The 18,430-nt window shown below is 41.5% G+C and overlaps 1 protein-coding gene across 1 annotated transcript in view; it reads right to left on the bottom strand.

Annotated features, from left to right (window-relative positions):
- Window positions 1-18,430, bottom strand: part of LOC100995628 (cleavage and polyadenylation specificity factor subunit 6-like) — a 110,081-nt gene that overhangs the window by 71,506 nt on the left and 20,145 nt on the right. Inside the window, exon 2 of the mRNA XM_055096086.1 lies at window positions 8,595-9,087. Within this exon, the coding sequence (XP_054952061.1) occupies window positions 8,595-8,667 (73 nt within the window). The 5' untranslated portion in view covers window positions 8,668-9,087. The remainder of the gene's footprint in view (window positions 1-8,594; window positions 9,088-18,430) is intronic.

Consider the following 18,430-nt stretch of genomic DNA (forward strand, 5'->3'; position numbering starts at 1 on the left):
CCTAAATATATATGCACCCAATACAGGAGCAACCTCATTCATAAAGCAAATTCTTACAGACCTACAAAGAGACTTGGACTCTCACGCAATAATAGTGGGAGACTTTAACACCCCACTGTCAATATTAGGTCAATAAGACAAAATTATTAAGGATATTTAGGGACTGAACTCAGCTCTGGAACAAGCAGACCTAATAGACATCTACAGAACTCTCCACCCCAAATCAACAGAATATACATTCTTCTCAGCACCACATTGCACTTATTTTAAATTGATCACATAATTGATATTAAAGCACTCCTCAGCCAATGCAAAAGAATGGAAATAATAACAAACAGCCTCTCAGACCACAGTGAGATCAAATTAGAACTCAGGATTAAGAAACTCACTCAAAACTGCACAACTACATGGAAACTGAACAACCTGCTCCTGAATGACTACTGGGTAAATAGCAAAATTAAGGCAGAAATAAATAAGTTATTTGAAACCAATGAGAACAAAGACACATTATACCAGAACCTCTGGGACACAGCTAAAGCAGTGTTTACAGGGAAATTTATAGCACTAAATGCCCACAGGAGAAAGCAGGAAGGATATAAAATCGACACCCTAACATCACAATTAAAACAACTAGAGAAGCAAGAGCAAACAAATGCAAAAGCTAGCAGAAGACAAGAAATAACTAAGATCAGAGCAGAACTGAAGAAGAGACATGAAAAAATCCTTCAAAAAATCAATGAATCCAGGAGCCGGTTTTTGAAAAGATTAACAAAATAGATAGACCACTAGCCAGACTAATAAAGAAGAAAAGAGAGAAGAATCAAATAGACACAATAAAAAATGAAAAGTGGAGATCACCACTGATCCCACAGAAATACAAACTACAATCAGAGAATAAACACTTCTATGCAAATAAACTAGAAAATCTAGAAGAAATGGATAAATTCCTGGATACATACACCCTCCCAAGACTAAATCAAGAAGAAGTCAAATCCCTGAATAGACTAATAATAAGTTCTGAAATTGAGGCAGTAATTAATAGCCTACCAACCAAAAAAGCCCAGGACCAGACAGATTCAAGGCCAAATTCTACTAGAGGTACAAAGAGGAGCTGGTAACATTTCTTCTGAAACTATTCCAAACAATAGAAAAAGAGGGACTCCTCCCTAACTCATTTTATGAGGCAAACATCATCCTGATACCAAAACCTGGCAGAGACACAACAAAAAAAGAAAATTTGAGGCCAATATCCCTGATGAACATTAATGTGAAAATACTCAGTAAAATACTGGAAAACCAAATGCAGCAGCACATCAAAAAGCTTATCCACCATGATCAAGTCGGCTGCATCCCTGGGATTCAAGGCTGGTTCAACATAAGCAAGTCAATAAACATAATCCATCACATAAACAGAACCAATGACAAAAACTACATGATTATCTCAATAGATGCAGAAAAGGCCTTCAATAAAATTCAACACCCCATTCATGCTCAAACTCTCAATAAACTAGGTATTGATGGAACATAGCTCAAAATAATAAGAGCTATTTATGACAAACCCATAGACAGTATCATACTGAGTGGGCAAAAGCTGGAAACATTCCCTTTGAAAACCTGCACAAGACAAGGATGCCCTCTCTCACCATTCCTATTCAGCATAGTATTGGAAGTTCTGGCCAGGGCAATCAGGCAAGAGAAAGCAATAAAGGGTATTCCAATAGGAAGAGAGGAAGTCAAATTGTCTCTGTTGGCAGATCACATGATTCTATATTTAGAAAACCCCACTGTCTCAAGCCAAAATCCCCTCAAGCTGATCAGCAATTTCAGCAAAGGCTCAGGATACAAAATCAATGTGCAAAAATCACAAGCATTCCTACACACCAATAATAGATAAACAGAGAGCCAAATTGAGAGGTGACAAAGTGCTAGCAGCCCTCGCTCGCTCTCAGCGCCTGCCGGCCCCTCCTCGGCCTCAGCGTTCCCTGTGGCCGCGCTCGTGGAGCCCTTCAGCCGGCCGCTGTGCACTCTGCTCCAGGGGAAGTGTGAAGAGAGAGGCGCGGGAGGGAGCCCCGGCTGGGCACGGCGCTCGCGGGCCGGCGCGGGTTCCAGGTGAGCGCGGCTCCGCAAGCCCCGCACTCAGGCGTGGCCGGCCTCGCCTGCTGGGCTTGATAGGAAGCTGAATTCCCTGCGTAGACCGCCGTTCCCTCTTCACGGGATCGTTGGCCAAGATAGCAGGTCTCCGTCTCTTTCTGCTTCCCCTCTTTCCCTCTTGATTGTCTGGGAGGAGCTCCCTCTGGGCTGCTGGAGTGCCCGGGCTAGGTGCCGCAAAGTCCCGCTGCCCTGCCAATGCCAGTGAGAGATGAAGCCGGCTGGGCTTCTGGGACGGATGGGGACTTGGAGAACTTTTCTGTCTAGCTAAAAGATTGTAAACGCACCAATCAGCACTGTGTCTAGCTAAAGGTTTGTAAACGCACCAGTCAGCGCTCTGTGTCTAGCTAATCAGGTAGGGGACTTGGAGAACTTTTGTGTCTAGCTAATCAGGTAGGGGACTTGGAGAACTTTTGTGTCTAGCTAAAGGTTTGTAAACGCACCAATCAGCACTCTGTCAAAACGGACCACTCAGCACTCTGTAAAATGGACCGATCAGCTCTCTGTAAAATGGACCAGTCAGCATGATGTGGGTGGGGCCAAATAAGGGAATAAAGGCAGGCCACCGGGAGCCAGCTGCGGCAACCCGCTCTGGTCTCCTTCCACGGTGTGGAAGCTTTGTTCTTTCACTCTTCACAATAAATCTTGCTGCTGCTCACTCTTTGGGTCCACATCACCTTTATGAGCTGTAACACTCACTGCAAAGGTCTGCAGCTTCACTTCTGAGGCCAGCGAGACCACAAACCCACCAGAAGGAACGAACAACTCCAGACACGCTGCCTTTAAGAGCTGCAACACTCACTGTGAAGGTCTGCAGCTTCATTCCTGAAGTCAGCGAGACCACGAACCCACCAGAAGGAAGAAACTCTGGACACATCTGAACATCTGAAGGAACAAACTCTGGACACACCATCTTTAAGAACTATAACACTCACCGCGAGGGTCTGCCGCTTCATTCTTGAAATCGGCTAGACCAAGAACCCACCAATTCCAGACACAAAATCATGAGTGAACTCCCATTCACAATTGCTACAAAGAGAATAAAATACCTAGGAATCCAACTTACAAGGGATGTGAAGGACCTCTTTAAGGAGAACTACAAACCACTGTTCCACTGGTCAAGGAAATAAGATAGGACACAAACAAATGGAAAAACATTCCATGCTTATGGATAGGAAGAATCAATATTGTGGAAATGGCCATACTGCCCAAAGTAATTTATAGATTCAATGCTATCCCCATCAAGCTACTATTGACTTTCTTCACAGAATTAGAAACAACTACTTTAGATTTCATATGGAACCAGAAAAGAGCCCGTATAGCCAAGACAATCCTAAGCAAAAAGGACAAAGCTGGAGGCATCATGCTACCTGACTTCAAACTATGCTACAAGGCTACAGTAACCAAAACAGCACGGTACTGGTACCAAAACAGATATGTAGACCAATGGAACAGAACAGAGGCCTCAGAAATAACGCCACACAACTGCAACCATCTGATCTTTGACAAACCTGACAAAAAATAAGCAATGGGGAAAGGATTCCCTATTTAATAAATGGTGTTGGAAAAACTGGCTAGCCATATGCAGAAAACTGAAACTGGACCCCTTCCTTATACCTCATACAAAAATTAACTCAAGATGGATTAATGGCTTAAACATAAGACCTAAAACCATAAAAACCCTAGAAGAAAACTTAGGCAATACTATTCAGGACATAGGCATAGGCAAAGACTTCATGACTAAAACACCAAAAGCAATGGCAACAAAAGCCAAAATTGACAATTGAGATCTAATTAAACTAAAGAGCTTCTGCATAGCAAAAGAGACTATCATCAGAGTGAACAGGCAACCTACAGAATGGGAGAAAAATTTTGCAATTTATCCATCTGATAAAGGGCTAATATCCAGCATCTACGAAGAACTTAAAGAAATGTACAAGAAAAAAACAACCCCATCAAAAAGTGGGCAAAGGATATGAACAGACACTTCTCAAAAGAAGACATTTATGCAGCCAACAAACATATGAAATAAAGCTCGTCATCACTGCTCACTAGAGAAATGCAAATTAAAACCACAACAATGAGATACCATGCCAGTTAGAATGGCGATCATTAAAAAGTCAAGAAATAACAGATGCTGGAGAGGATGTGGAGAAATATGAATGCTTTTACACTGTCAGTGGGAGCATAAATTCATTCAACCATTGTGGAAGACAGTGTGGTGATTCCTCAAGGATCTAGAACCAGAAATACCATTTGACCTAGCAATCCCATTACTGGGTATATGCCCCAAGGATTATAAATCATTCTACTATAAAAACACATGCACATGTATTGCAGCACTGTTCACAATAGCAAAGACTTGGAACCAACCCAAATGCCCATCAGTGATAGACTGGATAAAGAAAATGTGGCACATATACACCATGGAATACTATGCAGCCATAAAAACGGATGAGTTCATGTCCTTTGCAGGGACATGGATGAAGCTGAAAACCATCATTCTCAGCAAACTAACACAGGAACAGAAAACCAAATACCGCATGTTCTCACTCATAAGTGAGAGTTGAACAATGAGAACATATGGACACAGGGAGGGGAACATCACACACCAGGGCCTGTTGGGGGTGGGGGCTAGGGTAGGGTTAGCATTAGGAGAAATATCTAATGTAGATGATGGGTTGATGGGTGCAGCAAACCACCATGGCACTGTATACCTATGTAACAAACCTGCACATTCTGCACGTGTCCCAGAACTTAAAGTAAAATTTTAAAAAATTATATATACATATTTATAGTATATGGCATGCCGTTTTGATATACAAATTATATATACATTAAATATATACATTATATATGTGTGTGTATATATACACACACACACACCCCTTGTGAAATTATTAAATCAAGCTGGTTGACATATCCATCACCTTACATACATATCATTATTTTGGTGTGGTGAGAACATTTAAAAATCTATTCTCTTAGCAATTTTCAAGTATATAATACATTATTATTAGCTACAGTAGCCTTGCTGTACAATAGATTTCTGGAACTTATTCATCTTGTCTAATTGAAGCTTTGTACCCTTTGACCAACATCTCCCCTTCTCTCCCCTACCTGCCCCCCGACCCTCACAACCACCATTCTACTCTCTGCTTCTATAAGTTCAGTTATTTTAATGAATATTAAGCCCCAGGACATTACTGCACACTACTGTAGACTTTACAAACACTATACACTTAGGCTGGCTACACTAAATTTATAAAAAGTTTTCTTTCAATTATAAACTTAGCTTACTGTAACTTTTTTATTTTATGAACTTTTAATTTTTTTGACTTTTGATTCTTTTGTAATAATACTTAGCTTAAAACACAAGCACATTGTATAGCTGTACAAAAATACTTTCTCTTATATATCCTTATTCTGTAAACTTTTTTTCTATTTAAATTTTATTTTTAACTTTCAATTTTTTTTTATTGAAAACTAAGACTCAAACACACACAAATTAGCCTAGGCTTACACAGGGTCAGGATAATCAATATCACTGTCTCCCAACTCTAAAAATTGCCCCACTGGAAGTTCTTCAAGGGCAATAACATGCATGGAGCTGTTATCTCCTGTGATGACAACGCTTGCTTCTGGAATACCTCCTGAAGGACATGCCTGAGGCTGTTTTACAATTAATTTTAAAAAATAAGTAGAAGTAAACCCCAAATAACAACAAATAGTATAGTAAATACATAAACCAGTAATGCAGTCATTTATTATTGAGCATTATGTACTGTACATAATTGCATGTGCTAGACTTTTGTTATGATGGACAGAACAGTAGGTTTGTTAACATCAGCATCACCATAAACATGTAAGTAATGCATTGCACTACAATATTAAGACAGCTATGATGTCACTAGGTGATACAAAATTATCAGCTCCACAATAATCTTATGCATCCACTGTCAGATAAAACAGTCTGTCATTGACCAAAATGTCATAATGTGGCAAATGACTGTGCATCACATTGTCTGTATTCATTCATCCATTAGTGGACACTTTGGTTGATTCCATATCTCAGCTAGTGTGAATAATGTATTGAACATGGGCGTTCAGATATCTCTTTGAGATACTGATTTTATTTCCTTTGGCTATATGCCCAGTAATGGGATTGCTGGATCATGTGATGGCTCTATTTGCAATCTTTTGAGGAAACTTCACATTATTTTCCATAATGGCTGTAGTAATTTACATTCCCACCAATGTGTGCATGGGTTCCCTTCTGCCACATCCTCGCCAATACTTACTATGTTTCGTCTTTTTGATAATGGCCATTTTAATGAGTGTGAGGTGATATTGTGGTTTAATTTGCATTTCCCTGATGACTTGTGATGTTGGGCATTTTTCCAGGTACCTGTCGATCATTTGTATTAGACAAAACATACTTTAAATCAAAACTTTTACAATAGAAATAGAGGACATTATATATTAATAAAAGGGCCAATTCATACATAAGATATAACAATTATAAATATATACACACCAAATAATGGGGTCCTAAAACATATGAGGCAAACAATGAATGAACTGAAGTAAGAAATAGACAGTTCTACAATAACAGTTGCTGATTTCAATATTCCACCTTCAGTGATGGGTAGAACAGCCAGACAGAAGGTCAATAAGGAAATAGAGGACTTGAACAACATTAAAAACCAGCTAGACCTAACAGACCTCTCTAGAACGTGCCACCCAACAACTTCAGAATACACATGTTTTCAAGTGCACGTGGAGCATTTTCCAGAATGAGGCATGTTAGGCTACAAAAGAAGTTTGAGCAAATTCATAAAGATCAAAATTATATGAATTATATTCTCCAAACACAATGAAAGGAGGTAGGAATCAATACCAGAAGCAAAACTAGTTAATTAAAAAAGCATGCAGACATTAAACAATACACTCCTAAACAACCGATGGGTCAAAGAAAAAAATTATAAGGGAAATAAGTCATTCTGGGGACGAATGAAAATGAAAACATAAAATACCAAAACATATGGAATGCTTACAGAACAACTGTGAGTATGCTCAACAGAGGGAGTATAGGTGGTGCACGAGCATGCAGGTTGGGAAAGAAAGTGTGTATGTATTTCCATAGATGCTGTGCGTGACTCCACATTTCTCTGTTGAGAGAATGCACCAGAATACATGTGTCTCAGTAGGTGGGGAAAAGGGCCAAGAGAAGGGCGTCTGTAGGCTCACTTGTGATAAAAGAGTGTGTGTGTGTTGGCCGTGGGGCAGAGCGTGGACGAGAGAGACCGAGATGAGGTATAAGAGTGTGTGTGAGAGAGGCTGGAGGAGAGAGTGTGAAAGTGTATACAAGACCCTGTGACAAAGGGTGTGAGTGTGTGCATGTGTGTTAGAAAAAGAGTGGGTATGTCTCTTTAAGGGAGAAAAGGCTAGAGACAAAGGAAATGTGTTTTTGAGAAAGTGAATTCCTTTATTTAATAGTTGTGTGTGTCACAGAGGAAGAGGTCTCCCATGGGAAGGGATCCCAGCCATGTCCCATCAAACCTAACCTGCTCCTGCCCTGTCCCCAAACCCCAGCCCCCAGGGCCCCATCTTCCCCATCGGCCTCTCTGGCTGTACCATAGACCTCAAAGTCAAGAAAAGGTCTTTTCGGCTTCCTTCCCTAGCTCCCTAGAGCTGTGCTACACCATTTGGTAACAATTAGTTGCATGTTGTTTGTTAAATGAAAATGAATTAAGTTTAGAAATTCAGTCATTAATTATGCTAAGGGAACTAGGACAGATGCAGAAAGAAAAAAATATTGCATGATCTCACATGTGAAATCTAAAAACGCAAAAGTCAGTTATACAGAAATAGTGAATAAAACAGGGCTGATGGGCTGGAGGTGGGGAGAGGGAATGGGGAGACGTAGGTCACAGGATGCAAAGTAGCAGCTATGGATGACGAATAAGTCTAGAGATCTAATGCACAGCAAGAGCACTACAGGGAATATGAGACGAACAAGTCTAGAGATCTAATGCACAACAGGAGTACTACAGGGAATACGACTGCACACATTTGAGATGCCTGCTAACTCTTAGCTGCTCTTGCCACAACCCACACCCACCACCAAAAAAAAAGGTGGTAACTGTAAGATGACAGATACTTTAATTTGCTTCACTATAGTAACATTTCACTATATGTATCCCATAACATAATTTAAATATACACGATAGCATTTATTTAAAAAACTTCAGCTCCTCATCTGCACTATCCACATTTCAAGTGCTGAACCGAGATGTGTAGCTGTTTACATCAGTTTGTGCAGCACAGAGAACGTTTCCATATTTCTCAACATTAGAGTTGATACCCTGTCAGAGACCTTTGATTCTCTGTTAAAAAAAATTAAATTAAAATCTCTGATGCTCTCCACCCCACCCCACACATACCCCACTTCAGCAGAGGAGCTCCAGAGACCTTCAGCATCAGAGCCAGGGCTGGAATCCTGTTGGTTGGGGGCATTTTTCTGACTTCAGCTCCTCTGGACAAAGATGCTCCATTCAGACACACACACACACACACACACACACACACACACACACACACCCCTCCCCTTCATTCCAGATGTGGTCCAGAGCTGTCCACGCACAGTCTGATGATGCAGATCTCAAGAGATGTTTTCTATTAAAACAGCGAATGAAAGAAAGAATGGAAAAAATAGGGTAATTACACGTATTCATTCATTCACCTTGAGATCAGCATCCATTTGTGGCAGGGTGATTGCCAGTGAGGTAGGCATCTTGGGGCCCCATCTTTTAATGTATAATAGGGAAAACATGCCATTACTTGCCAGCTCCTATTGAGAGCAACTGTGGTCAGAACCCTCCAGAAAGAGGAAGAGGAGATGCGGGGTCCTTGGTGCAGTAACATGCTTCTTAGATACTAAGAGAAAAGAAAGAAGAAGCTGAGGAAATGATACAGTTTCTAGGCCCTTACTGACATGGTGACTTTTCTCTGGGTACTTATCCTGTCTCTTCCAATTTCAATCACCTCTTAAAGGCCCCACCTCTCAACACTGCCACACTGGAGATTAAGTCCTGCACGTGAAATATGGGGGACACATTCACACAATCAGTACATAGTATTCATTTGAACTATAAATACGCAAAATAAATATAGTAATTTCAGTTTTCATTTGAAAGATAAAGAATGATCTCTTTTTTTTTCTTTTGCTTTCACAGAGGAAGGCATTGCAACAAAAAAGAAGCCTTAAAAGGAAATCCATGGCTGGGTAGGGTAGCTCACGCCTGTAATCCCAGCATTTTGGGAGGCTGAGGAAGGCGGATCACGAGGTCAGGAGATCAAGACCATCCTGGCCAACATGGTGAAGCCCTGTCTCTACTAAAAATACAAAAATTAGCTGGTTGTGGTGGCACATGCCTGTAGTCCCAGCTACTTGGGAGTCTGAGGCAGGAGAATTGCTTGAACCTGGGAGGTGGAGGCTGCAGTGAGCTGAGATCACACCACTGCACTCCAGCCTGGGCACCAGAGCAAGATTGTCTCAAAAAAAAAAAAAAAAGAAAACAAAACAAAATCCATCACAAAGGGAGGAATAAAACCAGAGTGTCACCTACACTTAAGGCAGTAAGTAAAACTGCTGCATTAAACAAAACAAAACATCAAAAAACCTTAAAAAAATTAGAGTAAAATCTTCAAGATGCTTTCATGTCGTGGGCCATGGGGTCTTCCCACATGGCCTTAAGTGCTTTTGGAAGAGTGATCTCTAAAAACAGAATAAAAACAAGAAGAAGTGGTTATTAAGAAACAAAGGCAGCAGCGCAGTTTCTCAGTGGGGAGCACCTTGGAAACCCATGGGGAGTGTGTGCTTGTCACAGGGATTGGGGCCACTGTTGGCATTGAGATGCTGTAGGTAGCAGGCACTAGAAGTCCTGAAAAGTGTGAGGAGTTCCAGGGATCAGCAAATTTCTTCTTCTTCTTCTTCTTCTTTTTTAAAATTTGAGACAGGGTCTCACTCTGTCGCCTAGGCTAGAGTGCAGTGGTGCAAACGCAGCTCACTGCAGCCTCAACCACCAGGGCTCAAGTGATCCTCCCAAGTAGCTGGGACCACAGACACCTGGCTAATTTTAAAAAATGTTTGTAATGACAAGGTTTCATCATGTTGCCCAGGCTGGCCTCAAACTCCTGGGCTCAAGTGATCCTCCCACCTCGGCCTCCCAAAATGCTGGGATTACAGGCTTGAGCCACCAGACAGTAAATATTTTAGGCTGTGGACAGTACTGTAAGTTCTCTGTCACAACCACCTTAATGTTGTCACTGTGGCATGGAGCAGCCCTAGGAAACCCACCAATAAAACTTATTTACCAAAACAGGCAGCCTATCAATGAGTCATATTTGCAGACCTGAGTTTGGGCATTCTGTGATGTGCTGTGTCGGTTTCGCTTCAGCATGGTAAGAGGCACATGACAAAAACTGGCACGGAAGGAGCTGTTGGAACCAAGGGGCAGGAAAGAACTTCCCTAGAGGATCAGCTAGAAGACGGACGGGCATTCTGGGAAGAGAGCAGACACATTCTGGAGGAAATAAAGGATTTTCGTTTTAAGGGGATAGGAGGCAAGGGAAGAAGCTGAGAGGGTCTGTGGGTCTGAAATGGGGTCTCTAGGTAGGAAAATGCGTGAGACAAAGTGCAAGGCTGAGAGCAGGAGACGGGGGTCCACTGCACCGAGTGTGCACAGTTGCACGCACCGCAGGGGCATCTGCGGCTGTGGGTGGAGAGAAAATCCTGGAGCACACATCTGAGAGGGGAGGTATGGGTGGGAGTGGCAGGGTGTGTAAGAGAGCATGGGTGACAGGTGAGGGGCTCATGTGTGCTACTGTGCATTCTGCGAGTGAGAAGGTCTCGGACTGAGGAACTGCATTCAGTGCTCAGGGGTGAGAGTCCCCACGCAAGAACCTGGGGTGTCAACCAAAAAGACCCACACCCAGGCAGGGCCCTGCGACCTCTGGCGCCACGTGCTGGTTGACAGATGCCACTGCCTGAGAAAGGTCCCTCCAGTCCCCTCATTGATCAGCTGTAGATCATAAACGGAGCCACAACCCAGGAGCCCCTCCCGCCAACCCACGTCAGCAGAAAAGCCTTGTGGGTGGGCGTGTGTCCACTTCTGCTCCTCTGGACAAAGATGCCCGCGTCGGAAACGCCCATCTGACCCTCCCACCACTCCGATACAGCCCCACCTGCACAGCTCAGAGCACGACCACTGACCTTCTCTGTAGCCCTTGGGATATATTTGCTATTGAAAGAACAAAATAAAGTATGTTTATCAAGATTAAATAAGCAAGTCATTAATGGAGGAATTCATTCATTTAACATTCAATTATGGAGGGCTCACTGCAAACCAGGTTCTCAGTATTTTGAGGGCCTAGTAGGAGGAAACTCTTTAAATGTCAGCTTCTACTGAGAAATGTTGTGGATAGAATATGCTGGAAAAAAAAAAGAAATGTAGAGATTCTGGGTTTGGTGCTACTGTGTATTTATCTGATACTGTAAAGAAATAAAGATGCAGAATAAATAGAATTTTATTTCAGCCCCTACCCATGTGGTGTGCTGCGTTCAAGGTGGTTTACTTAGATTGTCTCCATTTTGACGAATGAGGAAATTGAGGAGAGAGCTAACACTCTCTGTTTTTTTTTTTTTTTTGACGGAGTCTCGCTCTGTTGCCCAGGCTGGAGTGCAGTGGCACGATTTTGGCTCACTGCAGTCCCCGCCTCCCGGGTTCAAGCAATTCTCCTGCCTCAGCCTCCTGAGTAGCTGGGACTACAGGCACGTGCTGCCATGCCCGGCTAATATTTTTTCTATTTTTGGTAGAGATGGGGTTTCACCATGTTGGCCAGGATGGTCTTGATCTCCTGACCTCGTGATCCACCTGCCTCGACCTCCCAAAGTGCTGGGATTACAGGCATGAGCCACCACTCCTGGTGACTCTCTCTATTTTTTAAGCCTTCCGCTGAATTAGAACCGTGACATTTTGCTTTTTTTTAAAAAGAAATGGAGTGATGGCTCAGAGATGAAATAATCAAATCCATGATTAAATGTAAGGTAAGTAAAATGGAGGGTCTAGCAAACCGATAAATAAATGGTCACTGAGTTGGGCTATGGAAAACCAAGATCTGGAAGAGGGAGGTGTCTGCCACCCTCATCTGGCAAACTGGAACCCTTTCTCTGCCTTTCATTTATCTGGGACCCTGAACTGTCCTTCAGCCAGGCTCCCTATACCCTTGGAGGTGCCTAGGTTGGGGGCGGGGGGCTGTGTCCAAACATCCAGACCAGGGCTGCTGAGGCCCCTCCCCAGGGACTACAGCAGGAAGGGTTTCTTGGAAGCCCTAGTGTAAGGAACTTACACTGTGCTTTTGGCCGCCCGGGGACCACACCTCCTTTATCTGGTGGCAGCCCCACATTCCATCTGAGGAATGACCTGACTCCACCCAGTCCAGTCCTGGCTTGGTGCCAGGGGAAGGGGCTGCCAGCCAGGGTTGCTGCCCTTCTCTGGGTGACCCGTGAGATGCCTTCTGGGGTATTGGATCTTGGGACAACTCAAGATGGAGTTCCAGAGTCCCTGATTCCTGACCTCTTCCAACTGGGAGCCTCTGCCAGATTTTCTGTCCATCATATTCCTCGTCAACCTCTCCAAACATCCCTAATCTGCAGAAGGTAGCTGGTTGGTTCTGAAGGTTGGAACTCGGCAACGCTTTCTGCTGTTGAAAGATCTAGACGCATCTCACAGCAGGTAATGGCACAGCTAACCTTGCCACTCACCTCTTGGGTACTGGCTTTTCCTAAACATCTACACGGAGGCAGCTGTCCCCAAGGCTGATTTCCAAGCCCAGGAATCATAGACCCTCACATCAGCAGTATATAATCCTACTACAGTTAAAATATTAGGATAAAAAAAGGAGAAAATGTGGAAGAAATGATATTTATTTCATATTAAATCGAACCATAATTATTATATTCATTTATTTATTTATTTGGTCAAAACCATGTATTTTGGATCCATACTCAGGGTTGCAGTCCCAGTTCTCAATTCCACGTTGTACCATGGTTGGTAAGTTAAACACGAGAATGGGCACCTTAAGGCAAGTTGAAGAACACGGGAATATAAGTAAATTAATAACCGGTTCTTTTAGAAGTGATCAGAAATTCTCTCTGGGAGAACCAGCTTTGTCTCAGTACTTATGGAAATATTCCTATAGGAAGAAACAACTCCGTGGGGGCTTAGTTTAGCGGGTTTTCTCCAGGTCAATCAGGCTTCAAGGTTTCAAGGCAGAAGGAAGGGGGTAGTGTAGACGCGTGGAGGCTACTGAAAATGTTGGCTGCAAATTGACCCAGGAATTTAAACCATGGTGATTTCCATTAACCTCCTAAGGAAGAGGGAGTCAAATCTCAGGTCTCAAGAGATGTAAATGTCATGAAAACTGAGCATAGACGGCGTCGTGTTGGTCCTGGCTCAGTGGTGGGTGTTTCAGGAAGGGGTGGACCTGTACCAGCACCGGGGTGCCCCAGATCCCTTTTTGAATCTCAACACAGTGCCTCCTGGGGGTGGCTGCAGGTTTTATTTGTATCCTAAATGAGTGGCATGTTAACAGGGTCTGCAACTGTCACTAAGTAAAACCTCCACAGGATCTTAGGCACAAACCATTCAAATCATAGTGGAAAGGTGGCCCAGTAATTTCTTTTTCTTTTTCTTTCTTTCTTTTTTTTCTCTGGAGACAGGTTCTTGCTCTGTCACCCAGGCTGGAGTGCAGTGGTGTGATCTCAGCTCACTGCAACCTCTGCCTCCTGGGTTCAAGCGATTCTCCTGCCTCAGCCTCCTGAGTAACTGGGATGACAGGCGTCTGCCACCACACCTGGCTAATTTTTGCATTTTTAGTAGAGATGGGGGTTTCACCATGTTGCCCAGGCTGGTCTTGAACTCCTGACCTCAAGTGATCTGCCTACCTCAATCTCCCAAAGTGCTGGGATTACTTGCGTGTGCCACTGTGTCTGGCCCAGCCCAGAAATTTCTAAATAAATAAAATATAACTGCAACTTGTGAATTATCCATATGACCTCCTCATCTCTATGAATCTCAAAACTATTTAAAATTAGCTTCATTACTTTTGACCATTAACTATTTTACATTTAATTGAGAGACAAAACAAGTCAACAGTAACGTTTCTTCTTTCTTATCACTGTTTGGCAATAATACCAAGGAGAAAAATCTTGCTCATAAGATGGGAATAAAACATGGCCAAATTCTGTCTCCCCTTTGTTTATTCATTCTAATTTTTTTATTAGCACATAATTATCAACACGTTTAGGGGGTTTCGATACATATGATGTGTGGTGATCAGATCAGGGTAATTAACACATTCATCATCTCAAACGTTTATCATTTCTTTATGCTGGGAACATTCAATATCCTCCTTCCAGCTATTTGAAACTATATAATATGTTCTTGTGAACTGTAGTCATCCTACAGTGGTATACATCACTAGAACTTACTCCTCCTGTCATGGTCACTGTAACTTTGTATCTTCTGGCAAATCTCTCCTTATTCCTCTTTTCTCTTACTTTAGAACATAGTACGGCCTAATAATTGCTTAGCAAACATTCTGCTTATCCATCTTCCTGGACCTGTTTCTAAGTGCTTTAGCTAAAATAAGTGAGAATTTATATCATGAATTAGTTCAGGGTGAATATTCACAACACTGAAAGTTTTAAATGGTAGAGAAGCTATCAATATTAATTAAATTAAACTGAGAGGTTTTTTTTAAAACTTGCCATTGTATTGACTGAAGATTAAACATGAAATCTTTACACACACACGTATGACTATAATATATTGTATAATATATATAGTACCTATATAAACATACTTATATAAAATGTACTAATATAAGTAATATGTAAATATAATATAGCATAATATACAATCATGTAATATATAATATATATAATAATACATAATCTAAGTAATAATGAAGTAGAATATCTAGATTTAATTTATTTATATAAACCTCCTCCTAGAAGTAAAAGCATTCTTAATAAACAGTAGCCAAAACAATGGGCTGTGAGATTTGCAAACACTCAAGAAAAGAAATGTCTTTTTTAATGTGAAGTTCAATATCATGTAAAATTGTAACACAATTTGGAAATTTTGTTTCTTAATAATATTTAAGTAATAAATTGGAAAGATCAACTATGGGCTATTGTAAAGCCATTGTTGTCTAAAGTGACTCTTAAGTGAAAATGACATCAATATTCCCTTAAATCACAAAATTCGTGAGAAAAAGTAGTAACCAAAATCTGAAAGTGTGACCCAGCTGCTGTTGCATGTCTCCTGTCCCTGATCGCACCTTAACGGCGCATCACTGGCCTGATCACTGCTGGCTCTGGGCAGGTGAGACCTGACAAGGCCTCACCCTTGGACTCCATCAACCCTTAGTGGGTGTTGGAGAATCATGGACATTCACCCACAATCTTTTTTTTTTTTTTTTTGAGATGGAGTCCCACTGTCTCACCCAGGCTGGAGTGCAGTGGAGTGCAGATCTTGGCTCACTGCAACCTCCGCCTCCTGGCTCCTGGGTTCAAGAGATTCTCCTGCCTCAGTCTTCCGAGTAGCTAGGACTATAAGCACATGCCACCACACCTGGCTAATTTTTGTATTTTTAGTAGAGACAGGGTTTCACCATGTTGGCCAGGATAGGCCAGAACTCCTAACCTCAAGTGATCTGCCTGCATGGGCCTCCCAAAGTGCTGAGATTACAGGCATGAGCCACCCCACCCAGCCTCACCCACAAACTTATGTGTGCCAATTCCCTGGAGGTTCCGCGCTCTACTTCCATAACTGGAGCCAGCCTCTCCAGGGGTCATGCTGCTGCCTGGACAGACGCCTTAGGTGGGGTCTGTTCCTCCCATCACCATTGGCTTTGTGGATTCATTGCTTCTCGTGAGAGCTGCCAGCGCTTTCCCATCATTGCTCTAGGGTGTCAGCTCCTAGTTTTCTGCTTTTTTACCAAACCATGACCATCTCAATGCTGGGTGCACCACCGGGCATCTTCTGCAACACAACATTCTCATTCCCCTGCTGGGACTACTGCAGATAAATACATTATGCAGCAGGTTATAGAATATTGTTTTCTTGACATCTAGTGGGAATCTTGAGCATTTGCTCATTAACATGGTCATCAGGACTCCCGAATTCCCTACAAGGTAAATGTACAGGATCAATAAATAGCCTAAGTCGTTTCATGCCTCCTGTGATAGCCACCGGCCCTTCTTTCTGCTCAGAAATGAGCCTGGCTGGCTGACAAAATCCTACATAAACTCAAAGCCCAACTAAGTGGCTGCTTCCTATATAAGCTTTTTTATAGCTCAAGATAAATTGTTTCTACCATTTTTTGTTCTGTCATGAGAAATTACACACTGATCTCACAGAACTCTACTCGCAAGTTTTAGTTTGAATTGTGTCTTTTTCAGTTTTTTTTCCCCCTTAGAGAATATAGGAGGGCTGGACCATGTCTTTATATTTGGGTGAGGAATGACCTAGAATCCAGCAAAACATAAATTACAAAATGATCGCTTTATAAACAAAATCCAACTTGATCCAATCACTGGACATCAATCCTACATCTTATTTCCCGAGACTTCATTTTCATTGTCTAGACACTGAATCACTGAGGCTCATCTCATCCCATTATAAATCATATTTGAGTAGTTCCAAAATTAGGTATTTTCAAAAGTATATACAAAGAATGAAAGAATATTCATTTAATATGTGATACACTTTTAGTGGGGGAAATAGTAAGATTATATTTATTGAAGTTATTTAAAACTTGAGTCTGGGCACAGTGGCTCATGCTTGTAATCCCAGCACTTTGGGAGGCTGAGGCTGGTGGATCATATGAGGCCAGGTGTTCAAGACCAGCCTGAGCAACATGGTAAAACCCCGATCTACCAAAAATGCAAAAATTAGCCAAGTGTGGTAGTGCACGCCTGTAATCCCAGCTTCTTGGGAGGCTGAGGCATGAGAATTGCTTGAACTGGGAGGCAGAGGTTACCGTGAGCTGAGATGGTGCCACTGCACTCCAGCCCCTGGGCGATAGAGCGACACTTTGTTTCAAAAAAAAAAAAAAAGTTATTTAAAAGTTGAAAATGAAGCTGTTCTTCTATAAATTAAGTAGACGTTAATCACTTAAATTAACCTAGCCTCTTTCATGATATCTGTAGATTCATTATTCCTTTTGCTCAAGATCTGAGTCTCTCTGAGTCATCTGATGCCATGAGGAATCATATTTAAAGAGGACCAGAACTAGGCCTCTCTTTAAAAAAGTATGTAGAAAGAGAAAAGTTATTTAATCTGTGATAAAATGTGAGATGGGAAAAATAGCAAGATGATATTAGAATCATTTGAATTTTGAAACGAAACTACAAATATCTCAGTAGGGGATTTTTATACACAGAAGGGGATTAAAAAGAAAAGACTCAAGGCTGGTTCAAGGGAAAGAAAAGTACGATTTACTTCACTGTTAATGATTTCTACTTGAAAACATAAGCAGCAGAGAAAACATTCCCCGTTCTTCAACTCTGGCTTGTATCCTAACACTATGAAGTGCCTAATGCCCAGAGTTTAATGGTCATTTTTCACAATTTAAATTATTCCTACTATTTATCAAAAATTTTTAGGATAAAACATGAACAATTTACTTCCAAAGATGGAAGTAAATAAAAACTCTCTAAAATTTTCTCATTGAGATGCATGCACCTATTACCTTTGAGTCTGATGTATATAAATTTATAGAACTTTGTAAAATTGCAAATGCAATCACACTGATAATCTATTTTAGGATTCTAAGCAAAGCTTGACGTGTATAGTATATATCAGCAAAACCATTGCTACTAAAAAATGCTGGAATAATCCCTAAAATAGGCTTACAATATTAGCAGGTTAGGTCTAATCTAATCTAAAGTGATGGCAACTTAATCTTATCTTCTTTTTCAAGGTAAATATTATCAGGATGAAGGGTTTTACTAAGAATATTGTGGACTGCAGATTTATCACCAATAAAAACCTCATTCCCGATGTACTTAACTTCATAGATTCATTAGAATAGAAGCTGAGTTTTAAATATTGATTATTGTCACCATCAAACGTGTTGAGTTTTATGTTTATATTTTGTTTCCTAATGATATGTTTTGTATTCTTAATTTCCAAATGCTTTACCTTTT

Source organism: Pan paniscus, chromosome 10 (assembly GCF_029289425.2).
Source record: "Pan paniscus chromosome 10, NHGRI_mPanPan1-v2.0_pri, whole genome shotgun sequence".
NCBI lineage: Eukaryota > Metazoa > Chordata > Mammalia > Primates > Hominidae > Pan > Pan paniscus.